This window comes from Numida meleagris, chromosome 22 (genome assembly GCF_002078875.1).
Source record: "Numida meleagris isolate 19003 breed g44 Domestic line chromosome 22, NumMel1.0, whole genome shotgun sequence".
NCBI lineage: Eukaryota > Metazoa > Chordata > Aves > Galliformes > Numididae > Numida > Numida meleagris.
The window spans coordinates 1,845,388-1,865,856 of NC_034430.1; the positions used below are offsets into that span (position 1 = coordinate 1,845,388).

Consider the following 20,469-nt stretch of genomic DNA (forward strand, 5'->3'; position numbering starts at 1 on the left):
GATTGTTGAGGGAGGTCCCCGCCCTTCCGCTTCCGCCCAGCCTGCTTCCGGTTCCGCTTAGCAGTCGCGTGAGGGCTCTGAGGAGACCGGTGGCGGGCAGGATGGGGCTGAGCGCGGAAGAAGCTGCGGAGCAGGAGGATCGCTTCGATGGCATCCTCCTGGCCATGGCTCAGCAGCACCAAGGCGGCGTGTGCGAGGTAGCGCCGCCGCTCCCGGGGTGGCCAGAGCTTTTCCGTGCTCCCGGTGGTGGTTGGGGGGGGGAGGAGCGGGGCGGGCCGGGCCCGGGAGGAGGGGCGGTGCGTGACTTCCGGCCCCGCCGTGGTGGTGGCAGAGGCTCTGCGGGGCGCGCGTGGTGCTGGCGAGGGGCTGAGAAGCTCCAGTACGTGGCCGTTTCCAGCGTGCGGATCTCGTTCCCTCGGCCGCGGCATCACTGCGTAGTGCCCGGGGGCGGGGATGTGAGCAGGAGGAGGGAGCCGGTGTGTCCCGCTTTCCCAGCGCAGCCATCCGGCAGCGGCCCCCTGAGGCCCCCCGGTGTTTGGCTGCTTCGGCACGGGTACAGCTCCTCTCCTCCTCGCGGGGCTCTGCGGGTGCGGTGCAGCCTCACGCTCCTTCACGTGGCAGCTCTTGCTTGCATCTCGGGTCCCAGATATGAACTGCAGGAGGAGTGTATGGGAGCATCCCCCGCACCCTGAAGTTTTGGGGAAATGGTGTTTAAAAACAGCTCCTTGTTCAGTCCTCAAAATTCTGATTAGTATGCCGACAGGATGTAATTCCTGGAGGAGAAAATAAAAAATAAATCATGTTCTCTGAGAGAATACATTTCCATTCATCAGTAACACTTAGCAGGTAGCGAGGCAGTTAGTGGGAAGCAAAAGAAGTTTGGTCTTTTGTAAAAGAGGACACAGAACTGGGAAGGGTGGGCTTGTGTGCCTTGAGGGCTTAGGCATGCAAGGCAGCAAAATGCTGTACAGGTGTAAACCTGTACACATACACATGTATGAGTGTGTGCATGCCCAAAGTTTCTGCATCAGGTGGCTCTAAGGAGTAGCTTGGGATGTCCGTGTAGGTGCATCTCCAGTGTGATCTGAGAATAGTGTGCCTACACTGTTAATGTAAACCACACAGATGCCTCCCCTGAACAGCAGATCCAGGAGATGGATCTTCACGCAAGCCACTGGATGTTTTCTTTGGGAAACAGTCAGAAGGTTTCAGTATGATCCTGACACAGATGGGAAGAACAGAATAAAGACTTTCACTAGACATGAGGTGCCTTGGAGTGATCTGGTCTCATTGTTCTTTTTTTTCCCCACCCTTCTCCTGTCCCCTTTCCCTGTTCCCTCTACCAGCTTGTGAACACATTCTTTAGTTTCCTGAGGCGTAAAACAGATTTCTTCACTGGTGGAGAAGATGGCGTAGCAGAGAAGGTAAAAAACCGAAATCTGCAAGTTTGCTATGTCTTTTGATTTATGTATCTGCCACATCTGTGCCATGCTAAGCCTTCCTTTCCTGAACATCCTAAAACCCTCTAATGCATTTGGGAATGAGCGGTCTGTGATAAAACACACCACTGAAACGAGGTAACAGTGAGCTATCCCTATCTGTGGTGAGGCACAATTGCTTGTTCAGGTGATACTGGTGGTGCAGGTTCTTGCCGTGCTCTGACCAAAGGCTTGTTTGGAAAGCAAATCTGCCAGACACACTGACTTAACGGTGACAGACACTGCAATACCGATAACCGCATGTTACCTTGTTTGTTCACCTCAGAAAAAGCCCAAAGTCCACATCTCCACACATGCAGCTGCACCTTTGTCTCTGGGCTGCTGTACCTGTAAGGACTGAGTGTGCCTTGGCTCCAGGCTGCCTCGTTAACACGCTGAGTGTTCCACCATGAGTTAGCCAGACTTTCTGAAGGGTTCTTGGTTGTACTTGCCAGTATAGCAGCTGTTCCCTGCTCACTTAGTGTGTGAACTGCTTTGTAATGCTTGGTTGGATGCTGCGTTTGCTCTCTGCAATTCAAGCTTTGCTTGAATTCTCTGCTCTCTTGGCATTCAAGCTTTGGGTGATTGCAGCAGGGGTTGTAGGGAAGCTGATGTTGTGGAAGGGTCTGATGCTTCTAGATCCCGCGGTCAGTATGGAATAGAGGAAAAAACCCAGAGTGCGCATCTTTTGTAAGGACTTTTTGGACTCCTGGAACTCCCTGTGAGCAAAGAAGGTGCTGTTGCTGCAGTGAATGCATTAGGGAAGCCATTAATTCCTAATAAAGTGCAGAATGTGCTCTCTCTAGTCTCTGAAGTAACAGAATTAAGCCAGGTAAGGGATGGGAAAGTGGATGATTTCAAAGGAAGAATGAGATGCAGTCTAGTGGTATTTTCCTTACACTAGAGGACATACCTCCTCAAATTCCTGGGGACTCTGTGTTCCTGGGGAATGAAATTCTGAGTGGCAGTTGTGAGATAAGCCCTGATGGGTGCTTTGAGAGGTCCTGGCTGCTCTTGTTAGAAGTTATGTAGCTAAATAGCTTTGCTCCCTGTGGGTTGTTGAACAGCTAGGAACAGAGGCTGGGAGATGCATGTCTTGAGTTCTGTGTCCTAGGAGACGCTGGACTCAGGTTGTGTAAATAAATCTCACTTTGCCCTTTAAAAACAAAGCAGAAATAGCTGGTGGTTGGTTACAAAACGGAACGCTTTGAGTTGCTCTGGAAAGGTGCTGATTCCTCGCAAGGTTTCTGGAATGTGCGTAAAGAAGTACCTGATCCCTACATCTGAGAGCTCTCTCCACTCTGATTTCTTCTCTCAGATTCTGTCTGCATTGTTTTCTGGAGCAGACTGCAGTTCTCATCCATGCTGCTTGCACAGTGCTCTCTGGCATTATCGAGCACAAGGCAGTTGCTCTGGCTTCCTGCCTGTGTACTCAGCTTTCCCTCTGAGCAGCACAGACATTTGCATCAGAGACCTTGAAAGTTTGCTTTTCATAGACAAAACAACATGAGAAGTTGAAGTTACGTGTGAAGCAAAGATTTTTGTTGGAACTTGACCCTCAGTAAAACAAGCTTTTCAAATATTCCTCCTCTAACTCAAGACACTTTTCAACTGTGATGCCTATCAATTTCTCCTTGATTTTTCTGTTGCAGAGTAGCAATATTTCCAGGAGCTGTAGAATCTCTTCATGGCAAAGGTTTTGTAATCCAGACATTAATATGCCTGGGGAAAGCCCAGTTGTGGGAGAGGTCAGAAGTAGGTATAAAAACTAGGTCCAGTGTCTCCATTCTTCCAGCATTCCTAGATGTATGGAGTAGCTGTCAGATGGCTGGGTTAGGAATGCTGGAATAGCACAAAGGACTTAAAAAACCAAAAACCTTGGTATATAGTGAATTGGCTTCATTTGGGTTTGAAAAAAAGAGGTGATCTCTTTCTTTTTTTTAAACCCTTTGGTGTGCGTTCCTGTCTTACAGCTGATCACAGACTCCTTCAACCATCACAACAAACTAGCTCAGAAGGAGCGGAAGGAGAAGAAGGCTCGACAAGAGGCAGAACGACGGGAAAAGGCAGAGAGAGCTGCAAAGCTTGCCAAAGAAGCAAAACAGGAGACAAATGAGCCAAGGATTAAGGAACTTACAGATGAGGAAGCAGAAAGGCTGCAGCTGGAAATCGATCAGGTGAGAGCTTCACTTGGCACATATGGGTACCAGCTAGGACCAGGCTGTTGCCTCCATTTGCCAGTGCATATTCCAAGTAGTGGTGAGTTATTTAAATGGCTTGGACTTGCTCCTTTGCAGCATCAGAACCTCCAGGTGGGAGCAGGTGGGGTGCTTCTGAAGTAAAGCAAGCTAGGACAACTGTTATATTTTGATGTGTGTTTGGCTGTGAGTCCCTTTGCCCTCAGCAAGGTGTCTCAGTATTGAATACCTTCTGCTATAGAAGTTGAAGCCACCTAGTGTCAGATGAGCAAGTAACACAAAGCATCAACTATCCTAACGTGTTAATTCTCTTTTTAAACAGAAGAAAGAGGCACAAAAAGAGGTTAACAATGTCCCAGAGAAATCCTCAGAGGATGAAGGTGAATCTTCAGATTCTAACAAACAGGTAAAGCTCCTCTAGGGATTGCATTTTAGACTGACATAACCATGAGAACTCTTATGAGTGTTAGGGGATGTCCCATCTGCCTTTCTTTGAGAATACTTACAGAAGCTGATTTTCTCTTCTGTGCTGTGCCCTGGTCATAACAATGCTTAATTCCCAAAGACTGCAATGCCTTTTTTTTTCCCCCTGTAATTTTATTTTAACAGAAACACCTTTTCATTTTGGGCTAAATTTATGCAAATATCAGGTATGTTCTACTAGCCTGAAACTCTTACGAAAATCTAGAATTGTGAAGGGTACATGGAGACTTGAAAAACTTCCTTCTTTTCACTTTAAATTGGTTGGTTAGGAAACAGATGAAGATGAGAAGGATGAGAATGATAAAGGAAAACTTAAACCCAATGCTGGCAATGGAGCTGACCTCCCAAATTACAGATGGACGCAGACTCTTTCAGAGCTGGATGTAAGTATTGCCTTATATACATGGTCTGAGGTATCCTAGCCATAAAATAAGAGTAGGTGCTGGTAAGAATAGAGGACCTGGAGGTTGTTAATTTTACTTAATGACAAGATTTCAATAGCTGGGGGACAGCCCGGTAACTAAACTGAATTGCCAGAAGCTGTAGTTAACTCTGCCAAACCTTGGCAAACAAAGTTAGATCAGGACGTGAAAATCTGCTTCCCTTCCCTAAAGATACATTGGCCACCGTGTTGCTAAATTTACACTTGTATCCTTTCACCTCTTGCTCGACCAGCAAGAATTATCGTATCTTACTCAGGCAAAAGGCAAAGAGTCTTACAACAGCAGCACAAGAGGGCAAGGAGAGACTTAATTGCTCTGCTCCTCACATCTGACCTTTGTCTGTTCCAGCTGGCCATCCCTTTCAAGGTGAATTTCCGGCTGAAGGGGAAGGATGTGGTGGTGGATATCCAGAGACGGCGCCTCAGAGTTGGCCTGAAGGGCCATCCTCCTGTTATCGACGGAGAACTTTTCAATGAAGTGAAGGTGGAGGAGAGTTCCTGGCTGATTGAAGATGGTAAAACGGTCACCGTGCACCTGGAGAAGGTAAAGCAGCATTAACTGGGAGGGCTGGGCCTTGTCTGCCTCTTCCCTGGTGAAATCAGTCACCAAACTCATGAAAGCATGGGGCTTTATAAGCTGGAACAGAAGAATTGTGCTTGTCCTTGGTACAATGCCAGTGATGCTATTGGAAGCCAGGCTATTGCCACTTGGCCCTGTTTGCAGGGCAGTGAGGCACTGGCATGGGTTGCCCAGAGAGGTGGTGGTACCCCATCCCTGGAGGTACCCAAGGTCAGGCTGGAGGGGCTCTGAGCACCTGATGGAGCTGTGGTTGTCCCTGCTCATTGCAGGGCAGTTAGACCAGATGGCCTTTAAAGATCTCTTCCACTTCTATGGATTCTGTGATGCTGTAATCCAGGACCCGCAATTAATTTGTCAGCAATTCAGGAATATCTGAAGGAAATCAGGTGTTTTGAAGTTGCTCCCTGGTGTAGTCACGCCATTCTTTCACGTCTGTTAATGACATGAGCAGCAATAAGGTCCTTGGATTTTCATGTCCTTTCTGGGCCTCTACAGGCAATTTTTTATTGTAATCCTGTGTTTTTGTGCCAACCATGACATTAACGTGCTCTTGGGTTTGCCAGTTGTGGAAATTCTAGATACCTGAAGTGGTTAGAAATGAAAGTAGTGCCCTTTATCCAGGTTCAGATTTTACTGATGTTTAGAGAACTGTCAAATAAAGTTTGATTCCAGCAGCTTTTTTCCTGCAACTGAGACATCACGTGCCAAAAGCAAGTCAAGGAAAAAGAACTAATTTTTGCTTCTTCATTCCCTCAGATCAACAAGATGGAATGGTGGAACAAACTAGTCTCCACAGACCCAGAAATCAACACCAAGAAAATTAATCCAGAAAACTCAAAGGTAAGAACTCCCTCTGTTTAAACAAATGAAGCCTGCTCATAAACGTGTTCACATTCAACTTCTATAACTTTGTTCCACCAGCAGAAAAAAAAAAAAAAACAACACTGGGAGCACTGCTGCGTGTGATGCTATCTTATAGGTGCTCCCAAAACTGCAAGTGAACAAAGCTGAGATAAGTTAGAGTCAGTCTAATATTTCTGCAGCCTGTGCACGCAGCGTTGTGTACATCAGAATACCTGTGTTCTGTGCAAGCAGGGTGTATTTGTGTGCATTGAGCAAAGGGATTTCAATTCTGATTGAATTCCTTGGTTTCAGTTGTCAGACCTGGACAGTGAGACTCGCAGTATGGTGGAGAAAATGATGTATGATCAACGACAGAAATCCATGGGCCTCCCCACGTCTGATGAACAGAAGAAGCAAGACATTTTGAAAAAGTGTGTAGACCTCATTGATTTGTGGGTGCTTGCTTTCCCCTACCCCTCTCCTCTTCTTCCTTCACACAAATACGTAGCGGTGTTACTGAGCAAGGAGCAGGTTGCCCTTCAGTTCTATCTGAGTTCAAATCTACAGTTACAAAGTCATTGAATTGTTGGCTAACCACCAGCATCTATAAAAGCCAGTGGGTGTAGATAACATAATGGGAAGTTCTGGGAATAGGCCAGCTCTGGCATTGTCTTAATCTTCTGATTTCAAGTCCAGAAAGCATGTTTGAGCGTGGAAGTACCGACTCTAGTGAACTTTAACATGGTCTTGATTGTTTTCTAATCTCCCTCTGCTCAGTAGCCCAGATAATCTCCCTTACACACCTGTCACCAGACAGCTGTCTCCAAGCCAACAGTCTTTTTATTCCTTTATTGCCTTGTTTGGCATAAACGCACCTTGGCAGGGAAATTACTCACGGAGCCCCCAAGGTCAGGTAGGGAGGTGTGGAGGCAGTTCTGAGTCAGGCATCTTCCTTGGAAAGCTCAAACCCACATCTCTCAGGGCCTGGAAGGAGGATTGGTGTAGCAGACCTTCCTTCTGCACCTGGCTCCTTTCCTTCCTCGGCTTATCTGCTCTGACAGAAGCTTTGCTCTGAGCGGTGCACTGAGTTTAGAGTAGGGTGAGACTGTTTTAGAGTAAAGACCAGATTTCCTCAGTGTCTGAAGGGGTTGTGGAATGGCAGGTAGTCCTTGCCTGCTGGAAAGTGCACATACAGGATACCTCAGGAAGACCACTCGTTCAGCGCTCCACAAGCTTGGCTTGTGTGCAGATTGGCTGGTAAAGAATGGGTAGGAAGTTTAGACTTTGTTCAGACCAAAGTGGACTTGATGACACCCAGGTGGGTCCTAATCTCTGCCCGTGAGTTCCTCCTGGCTGCTAAACAAGGACGCTGCTCCCACAGCGCATATTTCCGTGGAGATGGAAAGTGGAAATGCTACAGTAGCATTTTAGGGAAAACAGAGGAAGGAAGATAGGGGCCTGCCCTTTCCTCCACCTCTGCATACACCCCCCAAACGGTTGCATTGTATCCCATGGTGAACTGCAGGGCAGAGGAGGAAGGCAGGGGCATCAGTGTGCGCTGATACCCCACTCCTGATCTCCCATAGGCACAGTTTAGTTCTCAGAACTTTCAGATGTGGCAATCTGTGTCCAAATAGTCCTATCTGCTGAGATTGCAGTACAGTTGAAATCAGGTTGTGCTCAGCCTCAGGTTGCACTGGAGATATTCCCTATGTCTCTGGTAATGCATAAAGTAACACATTTAAACTTAAATCCTAATCTCCCCTTATAATCTCCCCTCTGCCCCACAGTCAGTGTCATAGCTGCTACGTGTCTGTCCGAGAGGTAGCAGTTAAGGGTGTGTAACTGATAAAAAAAAAAAAAACCTGCCATGTGTCTGGGCTCGCTGACCTTGCTGGCTGGTAGAACTGCTGATACTACTGACCTGAGGAAAAACCATTTGTAATCTGGGGAGTGTGACCTGGGGAGCTCAGTCAAACAATCCCTGCTGTGGAAGGTGTGGAGAGGAAGCAAACTTGGTAGTGCAGGAAGTAGGGGATGCCTTACTCCTTGGGAGCAGGCTACCTTGCACCTGAAAAGCAAAATGTGAGGAGGCTGCACGAATGAGCTGAAATGGAGTCGAGGGGATGCTGAGCTTCTCGGGTACTCACTGTGTGTCCATGGGGAGAGCTTTCTGTGGCTCCTGCTGACTTATAACCTAGCTGTTGTCTTTGTGTTCCTTGCAGGTTCATGGAACAGCATCCAGAAATGGACTTTTCAAAGGCTAAATTCAACTGATCCCTCACCTTTTCCCCGCTCTTTCAGGCAGCCCGTTGAATGGGACAGGATACGTATTGCCGGATAAGTAGGGATCCCTTACCCTGGGCAAGTAAACACTTGCAACATCCCCAGCTGAGCTTGCTGTGGAGGCAGCTCCATGAAGTCGTCCTCAGTTGTCCTGTGTTGAGCAGAACGCAAGGCCACAGAACCAGCCTGCAGCAGCTCCAGTCAGAGCCATCTGTGGCACTTCCCAAGCAGCAGTTAGGAGAGAAGGAGGGGCTAGAGCAAAAAGGGTGTTAAGGCTTCAAGAGCCAGGCTTGAGAGATTTGGGGACATATCCTTAATGTATTGCTTAGCTTAATCTGGCTCGTCAGAGCTGTTCATCCCTGCTTTGCCATTTCAGTTCTGGCTGCAGGTGCTCCTGAGGTTTTACTCCCTCCCTGCTCTGGCATTCCTGCTCTCCTGTGAAAACAAGGGCCAGTTTATTTTAGGAAATAATTATGTGTCTGCCTCCCTGGGCAGGGAAAACAGCAGTCTTTTCAAAAAAACCAAAAAGTATCCATTGCAGTAGAGAAAGACTGCTCCTCCTCATTGCTGTAACCCATCACTTTAAGGTAGCAGATGGCATTGTGCTGCTGCCCAAAAACTGAATGGGGAAGGATAAAACTGGTTCCTTTTTCTCACCTGTAACGGGCTCTAGGTTCAGTCACATCTGAACAGAGGGTTTAGTGGCTGAGCTGCACTCAGGTGCCTTCCATCCTTGCTGCTGCTTCTGTTGCCAGAAGTGGAACAGACTTGACCCCATATGGCTCAAGGAAGGGCTCCCATTCCAGCTGGAGAGGATGACGTGCTGCCCTAGGGCAAGGGAAGGCTAGGGGTCTGTGGCTGTGGGCAAGGGGAGGGTGTGGGGGTCTTTGGGATAATGTTCTTACTGAGAGTTCACCTGCCTCTTTTCCAAGAGCCCCTCTCCCTGCCGCCTGCTGACAGGCATTGCTGCGTTCTCTTCTGAGCTCCTGCTGACAAGCGGCGTTACTCTGCATGTTCGTATCTTTGTTAAAACTGCAGTGCAACATAAAGAAAAAAAGTGTCCAATTTCTGGGTACAGCCTGTGGTTCCTCCTGCAGAAGGGCTTCAGGGGGGCTGTGCAGTTTGGATGCGAGCTGGGAGGGGGCACGAAGGTGCCCAGAGAGGGGTGGCTGCTGGCTGGGGCTGGGGCTTCTGCTCTTCAGCTGCTTGGGAATCCCTCTCGGGCTCCTCACTCCTAACTTTTGCTCCCCAGCTCAGGAGAAACAGCTGAAGCTGCGTCTTGCTCAGGAGTGCTGACAATTCTAAGCACTTTGGTTGACCAAGGCCCATGGCTTCAGGCTCCCCATTCTCTACGTAGCAGCGCGTGACTGCTGAGGAAGCCACCCTTGCCCCAGGTCTGCTTTATGACAAGCATATGAGGAAAGTGTCCAAAAAGCCACGGCTCCTGTCTGTCTTCTACAGGCTACCCCAAAATCCTGCTGCTGGGGTTATTATTGCCTCTGCTACCCTGAAATGTTTCTTCCTCCTCCCAGAAGGAGTGGGCACAAACGGTGGAAAATCCTGCTCGGGCAAAGTCCAGCCTGGCCTTGCACCTGGCTTACTGGGTTTTATTTTTTGAATAGTAGGACACTGTGCGCATTCGTTCTCCCAGTTTTATAGGCCCTCAGGTTCAAAAAACAGCACCCACCCAGTTAAGCAGTGACCTTGTGGGAAAGCGAGGACTCGGGGCAGCTGCCTCCAGCCTGCCCTCGTCCCCAGCTGGCGGGCTGTGTCTGCTCTGCTCTGGGTCCTTCTGGTCCGGCTCTGCAGCTGACCCTGCCCTTGTTTCCTCTTGGTACCGTGGCAGTGAAACACAGCGGAGGGAGTTGTGTCACTGCACTGTGAACTCTGAACTACAGGGGGCCAGGCCAGCTAGCAGGCTGAGCTGCTGTTCTGGGGGTGCAGTGAGTTCCCCCCCATTCCGTGGCCGAGCGGTGAGGCTGCGGCTGCTGCCCTGCTGCTCCCGGAGCTGAGGGCGAGCGGATGGGGCTGGGCTGGCTACCTGCAGCCGGCCCCTCCTGCAGAGCAAGCACGGGCAGGCCCCGGGGACTGCTCATAACCACCGCTCTGAGCCCAACCCTCGTTACCTGCCCAGCTCCACCTCAGCCCCGTAACCCAACCGGGCACCCCAGGTGCACCCTGCCGGGCTGCTGTCACCTCGTGGGGCTGTCACGCGTTTCGTTACCAACCCCAGCACCTCTGCCCTCGGCTCCTGCGGGATCTCTGCTGGTGTGAGCCCAGAGCAGCGGCTGCTGTGGCCACCACTGGGGAACTCCCGAGTGTTCCAGCTGGGGCTGGCACTGGTGCACTGCTCGGTGTCAGGGCAGGAGGCAAGGAGGGGAGCAGCTAAGAGCAAACAGAACCAAGATCAGCCGGTAGCAGCAACCCCAGAGGAAGCTGCGAGGGAATTTGGGGCTTTGTGTGTGTGGGGGGGGAAACAATGCCATTCGCCTTTCTTTTGGGTACGTAAAGAAAACTCAAACGGCCCTGGGAGAAGCAGCCCCAGCTCTGCTCTGAACCGCGGGGGGGTGAATGCCCCGCGCTGTGTTTGTGAACTGCCCTGATCCCAGCGCTACCCCTGGACTTCAACCCTTGCGGCCAGCGGAACAGAAGGTGTTTCTCCTGCTGGCCTTGTCCCCTGCATGGCACCCAGCAGCCACACGGGCTGAGCCGAACCCAACACCCTTTGGCTCCCGAAAGTGTTTAACTTTGGAGCCAACTGCCGGGGGGGACAGCTCCGGGCCGACAGCAGAAGTGGCTTAAAGAGCACAAACCTCATCCTTAGCCCGAGCCGTTAGTCCGGGCTGCGACACCCAGCTGGGACCTATGCAGGAAAATGACTGTGACAAGGGACATCGGGGACCAAACCCAACAAATATTTCTCTTCGTTCCCAGCAAATGCCCGCGCCCCGGAGGAGGATGCGCTCGGGGCTGGCGGCCGCTGGAGGTCCCCTCGCCTGTCACAGCCGTGTCACACCCGCAGAAGCCGTGTCAGTGCTGCCACCCTCCGGAGCTGCAGCCGAGGCCCCGCTCTGCTCTGGGGAAAGCCCCCACGAAGCGGCAGCCGGGGGGCGGGGGGCACGTTCTGCTCCCTTTCGCGCTCGGCTTGGAGCGGGGCAGAAGGGCTGACACGTGGGGACTGCTCCCGCGGTGCCGTGGGACCCAGCGAGGTGGTCCCGGTCCCAAAGAAGAGCCAAGTCCTCCTCCTCCGTCCTTTTAAAAGCAAAGTGCGAAACCCACGGGGGCCTTCCTGTGCCAAAAAGTGTCTCCTGCTCTTTTTTTTTTTTTTTTTCCGAACAGCAGCTCTCGGTGTAGCTCTTTTTAATGACTATCACAGCCCAGGCTGCTCGGGAACAGGCCCGGGCTGCTTTGGGATCCCCAAGGAAGGAAGCAGAGGCAGCAGGTCTGCAACATCACTGCTTGCTTTGAAGGAAAGCCACCCCTCCTCCGCCACTGCCAAGGACCGGGCTGTAAAGTTGGGGTAAAACGTGTCTGCTTTCTAACCCATAAACTGTGCTGAAATCCCACCCCTGCTGTACGGGGGGGGCACAGCTTCCCGCAGCATCAGGACTCGCACGCAGCAATGCCCATGGAGCTTCCCGGCAAAAGCTGAGCCCAGCAGCATCAGAACCTGCAGGAGAACGGCGGTGCTGAGTCACGCTGCCAGAAGGAAGCGCTCCGTGCACCTCCAGCGGGGTGAAAGGCTGCCACGCATCCCAATTCCCCCGTGTCAGATCACTCAGCGTTAACGCTTGGAGCAAAAAAACCACGACGGTAGCAACCGAGACGGTTTGGCCAACAGCAAACACGACCTTCAGCAGACAAAAAATAGCAGCGGGTCGGTTCCCTGTGCAGCTGTGAGCAAACCCAGATCGATGCAGCAAGCTAACGCTGCAAAGCAGGTTACCGAGCATGAAGCTTACAGCAGGGACACAGCAGCTGCGAGTACATGGTTTTATGTGCAAAGTTTGAAAAGCTTTCCAGAAATGGCAATGCTCTCGCAGCAGCGGTCCAGAACAATGGGGAGAAAATCTCATGTTGTGCACATGCTGCACCCAGCAGACAGAACCGCAATGACCAGACATGGAGCGTCCAGACGCAGCCCTCCCCGGATCCCCGGGGGAAGCAGGAGCTGGAATCTGGAATGCACATCAGGAACAGACACCCTGGGCCATCCCTCCCGCCCAGATTCATGCAGGAGGAAGTTTGATCTCTTCCAGGAAGGGCGCTGCAGGAATTGACAGAAAGGGCATTGGGAGGGCAGAGAAGCGTGGCCCAGGCTTGCAGGAGGAACTAGCAGGGCAGCTCAGGAGCAGGTGGGGACGGCAGGGACAGCAGTGACACAGCCACATCCCGGCACAGTGCTGCAGGCAGCCTTGGCTGCATTGCCCTGGGGCAGCAACGAGCGCTGCAGGCACAGCAGCTCTGCTCTGGCAGACCCTTTCCAGCTGAGAGAAGGCAGCACGTACCCCTTCGTGGGTTTAAAGCTGCTCCAGGAAGCCCGTCTTGCACTGCCTGCTGACAAAGGGTGGTCAGGCTGAACTGCAGCCCTCATGTAACAAAACAGAACTGGTAATTGTGGCACGTTCTAGCAAGAGGCATTCAGGGCACAGGGAACAAGCTGGAAATTCTCCCCCCAGGCTTACTTTTCCCAGGGCTCCGTTCCCCAGAGGGTCCTCCACCCGCACCCAGCTTCCCCATGCCCTACGCACCAGCCCTGGGGTCAGCTCCCAGAACAACCCCCCCCATCCACACAGAACCACCGCTGTGCACACGCTGCTGGGAAGGGCAGAGCAGCCTCCCCCCCCGGCCCAGGCTCCCCCAGAAGCAATGCAAGCAGGAACACAAAGGACAGCATGGGTAAAGAGCACGTCTCCCGCTTTATATTAAAAAAAACAAACTAGACTGAATCAGATGTCAAGGGGGAGGAATGCAGAAGAATCCCATAAGACACTGCAGGTGCACCAGCTCCATGGGCCAGCGGATGGACAGCGTTCCACTCGATGACTTGGCTTTTTGGGTGTGTTTTGCAAGCTTGATCCATACGCATTCGCTCACGATACGCAGACTGAACATAAAGAAGTGCCACTGCATCCGGAGTAGCAGCTGGCAGCTCTTTGCAAGTTCATTCTCGCCCCTGGTCTCCACAACGCGCCGAGCCCCGTGTTTGGGGCTGCTACCCTGGCGCACAGGTGGAAGGAAACTTGGCCCAGTGGGTCTGGACAAATCCACTCGGGAGCAGAAAGCCGAGTGGATCCACGTGGCATTGTGAAGGAGGTCGCTGAACACAGCCCGTCCGAGCCCCACGCTGCCCTTGCTTCACGTCTCTTCTTTGCATGGAGGGTTTTTCACAGGCAGCACTGATGACAACGCTGGGAGGGGATGCCCAACCAATGTCTCAGACCCCTTTATTACCAATATCTCAGTCAGTGTCTCAAGGTGTGGTCTCAGCAATGTCCATGATTCATGAAATCACGCTGGGAAATGCGAGCAGTTTACGAAAACAGGCTCTGACTGGGACCTGAACTGTACATTTCAAAGGGCTTTGGCCAGTTAAATAAGCTCGCCTGCTTCTGTAAAGAACTTAATGCTCTCCCCCCTACCCAACCTTTGGGAGAATAATCACAGGCTCTGAACTCAAGGCACGTTTCAATTCAATTAAGGTACATTTCAGTTCAATTAAGGCACATTTCAGTTCAATTAAGGCACACAAACACGGACCACACCAAAGCACAGGACCTACTTCGGCTTCCCCCTCCCCAGAAACCAGTGGGTGTGTTGATTCCGTTGATGGGAAATCCAGCCGAACATTTTCTAGTCACGTCCAAGGGCACCTGAACGTATAAACAAGTGCCATGGCCTCACGTGTTTACTTTCTGATAAACAACCAAGTGGCAACACCAGCGAGATAAAGCTTCCTCCTGCTGCAGCACTGCAGCCCTCAAGGTCGTCTGGCTCCGTGCCCTTGGGGTAGCAATGCCACAGCTGCAACTGGCTGTGAAAGAAGAGCAAAGGGAAAGGGAAGGTGCTGAGCGCTCGTGGGGATACGTAGCATCAAGCAGCTCCTTGCAGACCCTTTGGAGATGCTCTCCGAGGAGGCTTTGCTTCAAAGCCAGCCACTTGGAAGGGATTTTCTGGCAGAGCAGTCAAACAGTCCAATTCTTCATTAGAAAAAAAAAAAACAAACTAAAAATGAAGGGATTGTGTCAGCTACCTGCTGTAATCCAAGTGCCAGGACTGCCCCAGCAGCCAGCCTGACAACAAGCACGATGGGGAAATGCAGAGGGCTTGGCGGGTGAGTGAGGAGAGCAGACTGGCATGCAAGCCACAGGTCACACACAATGTGTGCAGCTCACCCTGGTAGCTCACATCAGACTGGCAGGAGCTGGGAGATGAGCAGGGCAGCACTTCAGGCACCTCGCCTCCCTGCAGTTGGCACGATCTCGGGAGAGGGGCCAAGAGGCCAAAGTTGAAATAAACCACATTACCTGAACCTTCTCCTTACAAGGCAACGGGAAACGACACTAAGGGCAGCGGGAAGAAGGCACAGCTGCAACGCCATGGATAGAGGACTTGTATTTCTGGGGCCACCAACCCAGACTCTTTACACAGAGATCTGGGTCCTTAGAGAGCAGGTGCCCGGCCTTCGCCTCAGCGCTGTCACAAACACAGACACCATCTGATTATCCCCTCCCCACGTTAACTTATGCAGTGCCAGCAAGCAAGAAATGTACAGCAAATTCTCAAAGCAGGGAAGGAGCTGGGTCACTGAGATTGCTGAAGCTAAACGCGAAGATTGGAAATAAAGTCATCGAGTACTTCCTTGTCCATCTCCTCCTCCCTGGGCACACATTCCACCTCCCAAGTGCATTAGCTCCACAGTTCGCTTCCTTAATGTTCTATATTGTCCAAAGAAAAAAAAAAAATTCCCAGTGAAACTCAGACAGAAGGAGAACTTCGGCTTCAACAAAGGATGTGGGTAGACTGGGGAAAAAAAAAAAAGTGACATAATATGCTCCATATGGAAAGAGGAGAAATCTGCAGCAAAGCCTTGCAATGCCTGCCTGCTGTTTGGGTCCTTGTTCTTAACAATACACCTGAAGCAGAGGTGCTCCAGATGAGTCAGTCTCTGTGTCTTGGAAAGAGGAATCTCTGCTTGTTGGAGAGCCTTGGAGAGGAAAGAGAAGAGACGGTGACATTAGGCATGGTGAACTATAGCAGCCAAGTGCCTGGCAGTTAGGCAAGCAGCTGCCACAAAAGGCTTTGTGTATCATGAGGGAGGAGAAAGCCACACAAAGCCCACGGGCAGGGAACAACCCTGCCTGCATTGTGGCCATCTTCTAGGAGAGATCTGTTATTATACAGGAGAAAACTTGTCTTTTAGCCCTGGGCGGCTCTTTGGAGTGGAGCATGCATGCCGTGAGGATCAGAGCTCATCAGGGGACAGGCAGCTGTTCTCCCCTGCTTCCCTTTCGCACAGTTCCCTTCGTTCCCATGCAATCCAGCTGTGACCTTAGCCGGTCACATCCCAGGCAGAGCCCCAGACTTTGTCAGGACACCTGGAGGCTGGAAGCTCTCGGGGCAAATGCTGAGCACGGACACAGCTCTACACGTGGGTTTCCTTCCCTTTCAGAAGGACCCACCAGCCTGGGCAGCTCGCAGCCTTCTGAGCCCCCTTCACTTCTGAAGCTGAAGAGAAGGAAACACCTTACAGTACCCTAAGAGGCAGCTGTCACCTCAGCAGAGGGTGCCAACTGAAGGCACACATAATACGAGAAGCTCAGGGTTCTCTGCTTGCTCCTGCTAGACCCCCCCCTCCCTGCAGTGCCCCACAGCTAGGAGCTCCAGCCAGGCACGTTACCTGCGCTGCTGTGCCGCCTCATATTCCTGGCTAGCACATCTGCTGGCGTTTCCTCTGATATTTGCACGGCCAAATCTGGAACAAAAACCAAGAAGGTCTGAGACAGGAAAGGACGGGTGGCTATGACTCAAGAGTAAAGCCACCTGTCAGGGAAGGCACAAGGCTCTGCTTCAGAAGGCACCACCCTCGGGTAGCAGGAGAGGTAGCGTCCTCTTCTTCAGATTGCTTCCACCATTGTCCCAGTAATCTGAGCTATAAATACCAGGAAGCAACAGCAACCTCGCTGCTGAGCTGGGAAGCATGACAGCCACCCAGTTTCCTCTGTGACTTCTGGATGCCTCCTGACCCCACACTCAGCTTTTCCAGGTCTTTCTGCAATGCTCTTCCTGCCTGTTTTAGAGGTCACTCAATTCAGGCTGCTCCAGGCAAGGACAGCATCCTTGAAATAAGCATGCACACCTACACTGTGGCAAAAGCCCTTCCCTCCTCTTTGCAGGGCTGTTTGCTGGCTTCTCCTCACCCCACCCTGCAGGTGAAATCTCAGCTTCAAGGAGGCATTCTGCCTTGGTGGTCTAAGGGTGGTATCGCCAAGAATGTTGATAGAACATGGGGAAGAGAGCCAGCTTGGTAACTGGACATCCTCTGGCACAAGCCAGCTTGTCTGGTCATACCAGTTAAGTTTGACTCACAGTCTTTCTGCCTAGCGTAGAGGTGCAGAGGAAGCAGCAGAAAAAGCCCTTCCATTGCCCAGTGCAAACTTCCCCGACAGTGAAAGATACAATCAAATAAAGCAATGACTGGTGACAAGCAGAAGTCTCCAGCAATACGTCAAGACCTCCACTGACACACCCCAGGAAAAGAAGCCCAGCCTGAAGACAGCCACCAGTTTCCAACCCCACTCCATCTCCACATCTCACAGCTCTGACAACACAGCCCTGCTGCGCTGAAGCTGCAACACCAAGGAACCTCCACGTACCGTCTTGGCTGATGACCGTGGACTCCAGCATCGTTTCATTCCCACTGTCTGGTGCGTTGCCTCTGCTGGACTTCTCTTCGTGGCTCTGGCTGGCTGGGACAGAAATATGGGGCCGGACTCTGCTTTTCCGGGTGCTGATACGTATGATGCCTCGGACCAGCCTGCATTCAGCATCCTGCTCATCCAGGTTGTAGTCCTGAGTTATGCTGTTGATGAGGTCCGAGATCTTGTTGGTCTTCTCCAGGAAGACAGTGTCTGACGTGCACTTGGCCAGCTCATCGATCTGGTGGACGCTGAAGAGCTCCGTCAGCTTCTTGAAGATCAGGACGTCGATCTCCCTGCTGGACATGGAGCCATTCAGCTCGCTGATATCCAGGTCAGACTCGTGGAAGGAATAATACTCCTCTGAACTCCGGTGGCTGCTAGGGAGCGGTGGCTTTTCTATGCTGTTCCTGAAGGGCTTCTCTGGCAGCAGCTCTTTGAAGCACGAATCCGATTCCAGATGGTGGCCCAGGCTCCTGTTCTGATAGACAGGAATGCCCTTCAGTTTGACATCTGGGTAACTGAAACTGCTGCCCATGTGGGATTTTTTGATCTGGTTCCCATTCTTCTCGGTGGGAGAGACGTTGGCAGGGCTGTTTGGCAGCCGCCCGTTATAATCTCCGTTCTTTCCATCGTCGGTGGAGGTCTCAGCAGGGCCTGGATAGGGGATGCAGACGCTGCAGTCCTGAAAGCAGCCCCCACAGGTCACTATGCAACAGAAAACAGCTTTGTACGTTTTCCAAACATGAGACAGAGAGGAACAGCAGAAGCTCTGGTTTGCGGGAGCCTCTGCTGTACCAGAGATGAAGGTAATGGTTTCTGCCTCTCTCCCATTAGAATCTTTGAGGTCAGCTTTGCGACCTTTCCTGTCCCGCATCTGCTGGGCCCTGCTGCGGCTCTGTTTGATTTCAGGAGTCAAGCCACCAAACACCTCCAGACCGAGCTCGGCTTCCTTGGATGGTCGGCTCCTCGGGGGCACAGCCTCCTGGTAGGACTGGTTTTTCTGGCGGTGGCTGTTCAGGCTGTGGGGGGGTCCTGCTTTTCGGCCCAGCATGGCTCACCGCTCAGGCACCTGAAGGACAAGGAGGTTTCAAGTCAAGCCAAGCATTTGCCACCTTAGCAAGCTGCCGGTAACGCAGAAGGACCTCACATTCAAATTCAGCGAGGCTCCATCTCAAATTCAGCGAGGCTCCATCTCAAATTCAGCAGACTTACGGAGCCATTTGGCATCAGGACTCACGCTGTGTGCGTTCATCAAACAGAGAGGGAAACTGCTGGGCAGTTCAGAGCCCCCCGACTACCAAACCGCGCCGCCTGCTTTCACTCAACGCTTAGATCAGAAAAGAGTTGTTATAGAAGGGCCCCTTTTAAAGCATCAAAATCCCCGTGGCCTTCAGAAGAGGTTTTCCTCGTGCTGCTGAAGGAGCCGGGCTGCAGAGCTGTTGCCTCCAAGCAATAAAAGCGCAGTGCAGCCGCAGGTGGAGCCAGGTGGCAGGCTCCAAAGGGAAAGCATCCTCTCCTCAACAGCTTCCCCTTTGCCTCATATTCTTTGGGATTAGCTGACAGCACTTACCCGTTTCAAAACACACTATGCCTAGGAGGAGATGACAAGTAATCAATTATGCAACTGTCAATTCATACCCCAGATCATTTGCCGCCATTCACACTGAGAGGATTTAGCAATGATGGCATTACTAACACTGATTAATTTTGCCAGTCACGGCCGTGTTATGTCCCAGACTTTGCTAGGAAAGCCAACCTCTCCATCCGGATTAAAGATCTTGTCTCAAATCACACCTCATGGGAGCAAAGCTTCCACAGAGCCGTGCTGCAGGGATCCTAGGGCAGCTGTTGTCCTCATTGCCACCACACGCCATAGCGAGGGACGTCAGGCTGAGGCTGTCACTCTCTACTTTTATTGCTGCTGCTTTTATTCCAGGCTGTGCCGGGCTCCTAAATTGTCCTTGGTTTCCGAGCTTCTCGGCCAGCACCCCCAAGAGATCCTTTAAAATACTAATTAGGTCAATTAATAAACAGCGAGAGCCCAGCCACGGCTGAAGTGCTTTTGGACTGTCCCCGCTGTATGCTTCCTATAGGGCACCTCCAGCACGAATACCTGCCCTTGTCAGAGCACTGCCTTTTTTCTTCCATTAAAAAAAAAAGGGAAACAAAAAGAAACAGTAACGTTGCCCTTACAAAGGAGCGCAGACTGAAAACACTCCCCAGGCAGCTGCATCACGCTGCTGCTTTCCAGGAACCTTCTGGCTCCGTTAGCTTAGAAAAATCAGTAAGCAGCGCGTGTCTCAGGAGTCCCGTCCCTTTGCACATTCCTGGGCGATGTATTAAATGTAAGCCCCAATTCCGGTGCCAAACGGGCAGAGCTCTCCAGACAGAGCCTCAGTGGAGAGCTGCATTGCTTTCCCTTCAGAACAGCGGCTCGACTCTGTTCTCAGCGTCACCGCTTTCGGAACTCGGCTCAGAATTGAACAACCACCAAAAGCCATCGGAGCTGATCTCATCAGCCAGCCGCTCACCGGGATGCTTCCCTTAACACCCAGCTCTCCCCACCACATCCAGCACACGCGCCGGCCACGAACCGCAGCCATCCCTTACGTAACGACCTACGGCATTCTGACATATTCCAAAGCATCTTTGGCGTGGGGAAGAGGACGACCTCTGATGCCCCTGGCCCACAAACACCTCCAGCCCCCAAACGCTGCGCTCGGCCCCTCCGTGGCACAGCACAGCCCTCTGTGCCCGCAGCAGCACCGGGCTGAGCGCGCAGCCCAAGGACACAGCAGGTTTCTTTGGCACGGGGACTGAGAGAGCAGCTTAACGCGGCCGTACACAGCTCAAATCCACGGCGAAGCCGGTACTCACGGGGCAGCTGGCAGCTGTTCCTCTTCTCTAACAGGAGCCCGAGTGGAATGGAGAAGATCCTTGCCGAGGACTCGAGCATCTGCCCTGGGAGAGCGGTGCGGGAGCTGCGAGCGGTCCGTGCTTCCTCAGCGTTAGCCTGGGTCTAAGATCTTCATTGTTCAGTGGATGGGGTTTCCTTTAAAGGTTCCGATAAAGTGAAATTGAGGTTGCGAGCGTCCTGCACAAAGCCCCGCGGGTTCCCCCACACCCACACTGCCCCGGTTGGAGAACCGGGGGGGGCTCAGAGCAGCCCGTTAGCAGCATGACCTAAGTGCAGAGGCTGAGAATGACAGACGTGGAGCTACGAACTTGGCTCCGAGGG

The 20,469-nt window shown here is 52.0% G+C and overlaps 2 protein-coding genes across 3 annotated transcripts in view; one reads left to right on the forward strand and one right to left on the reverse strand.

Moving 5' to 3' along the window:
• On the forward strand, positions 24–9,375 carry NUDC (nuclear distribution C, dynein complex regulator). Its single transcript, XM_021375554.1, has 9 exons — positions 24–197; positions 1,347–1,424; positions 3,452–3,655; positions 3,999–4,082; positions 4,429–4,542; positions 4,951–5,145; positions 5,938–6,021; positions 6,337–6,455; positions 8,250–9,375. The coding sequence occupies exons 1-9, from the start codon at positions 102–104 to the stop codon at positions 8,299–8,301; spliced, it is 1,026 nt and encodes a 341-aa protein (XP_021231229.1). The 5' UTR covers positions 24–101; the 3' UTR covers positions 8,302–9,375.
• Positions 13,211–20,469, reverse strand: part of KDF1 (keratinocyte differentiation factor 1) — a 7,898-nt gene continuing 639 nt past the window's right edge. For both annotated transcript variants that reach the window (XM_021375591.1, XM_021375593.1), the window contains exons 2-5: positions 20,109–20,283; positions 17,187–18,300; positions 16,211–16,285; positions 13,211–15,517 (exon numbers count right to left, since the gene is read on the reverse strand). In XM_021375591.1, the coding sequence (XP_021231266.1) occupies positions 15,435–15,517; positions 16,211–16,285; positions 17,187–18,282 (1,254 nt within the window). In that variant the 5' untranslated portion in view covers positions 18,283–18,300; positions 20,109–20,283 and the 3' untranslated portion in view covers positions 13,211–15,434. The remainder of the gene's footprint in view (positions 15,518–16,210; positions 16,286–17,186; positions 18,301–20,108; positions 20,284–20,469) is intronic.

Excerpts from the sequence above, each read along its gene's own strand:
- NUDC (XM_021375554.1), top strand. The coding sequence starts at position 102 with ATGGGGCTGAGCGCGGAAGAAGCTGCGGAGCAGGAGGATCGCTTCGAT. Across the intron at positions 3,656-3,998 it reads TGCAGCTGGAAATCGATCAG|AAGAAAGAGGCACAAAAAGA; the intron begins GTGAGAGCTTCA and ends CTTTTTAAACAG. Across the intron at positions 6,456-8,249 it reads AAGCAAGACATTTTGAAAAA|GTTCATGGAACAGCATCCAG; the intron begins GTGTGTAGACCT and ends TGTTCCTTGCAG.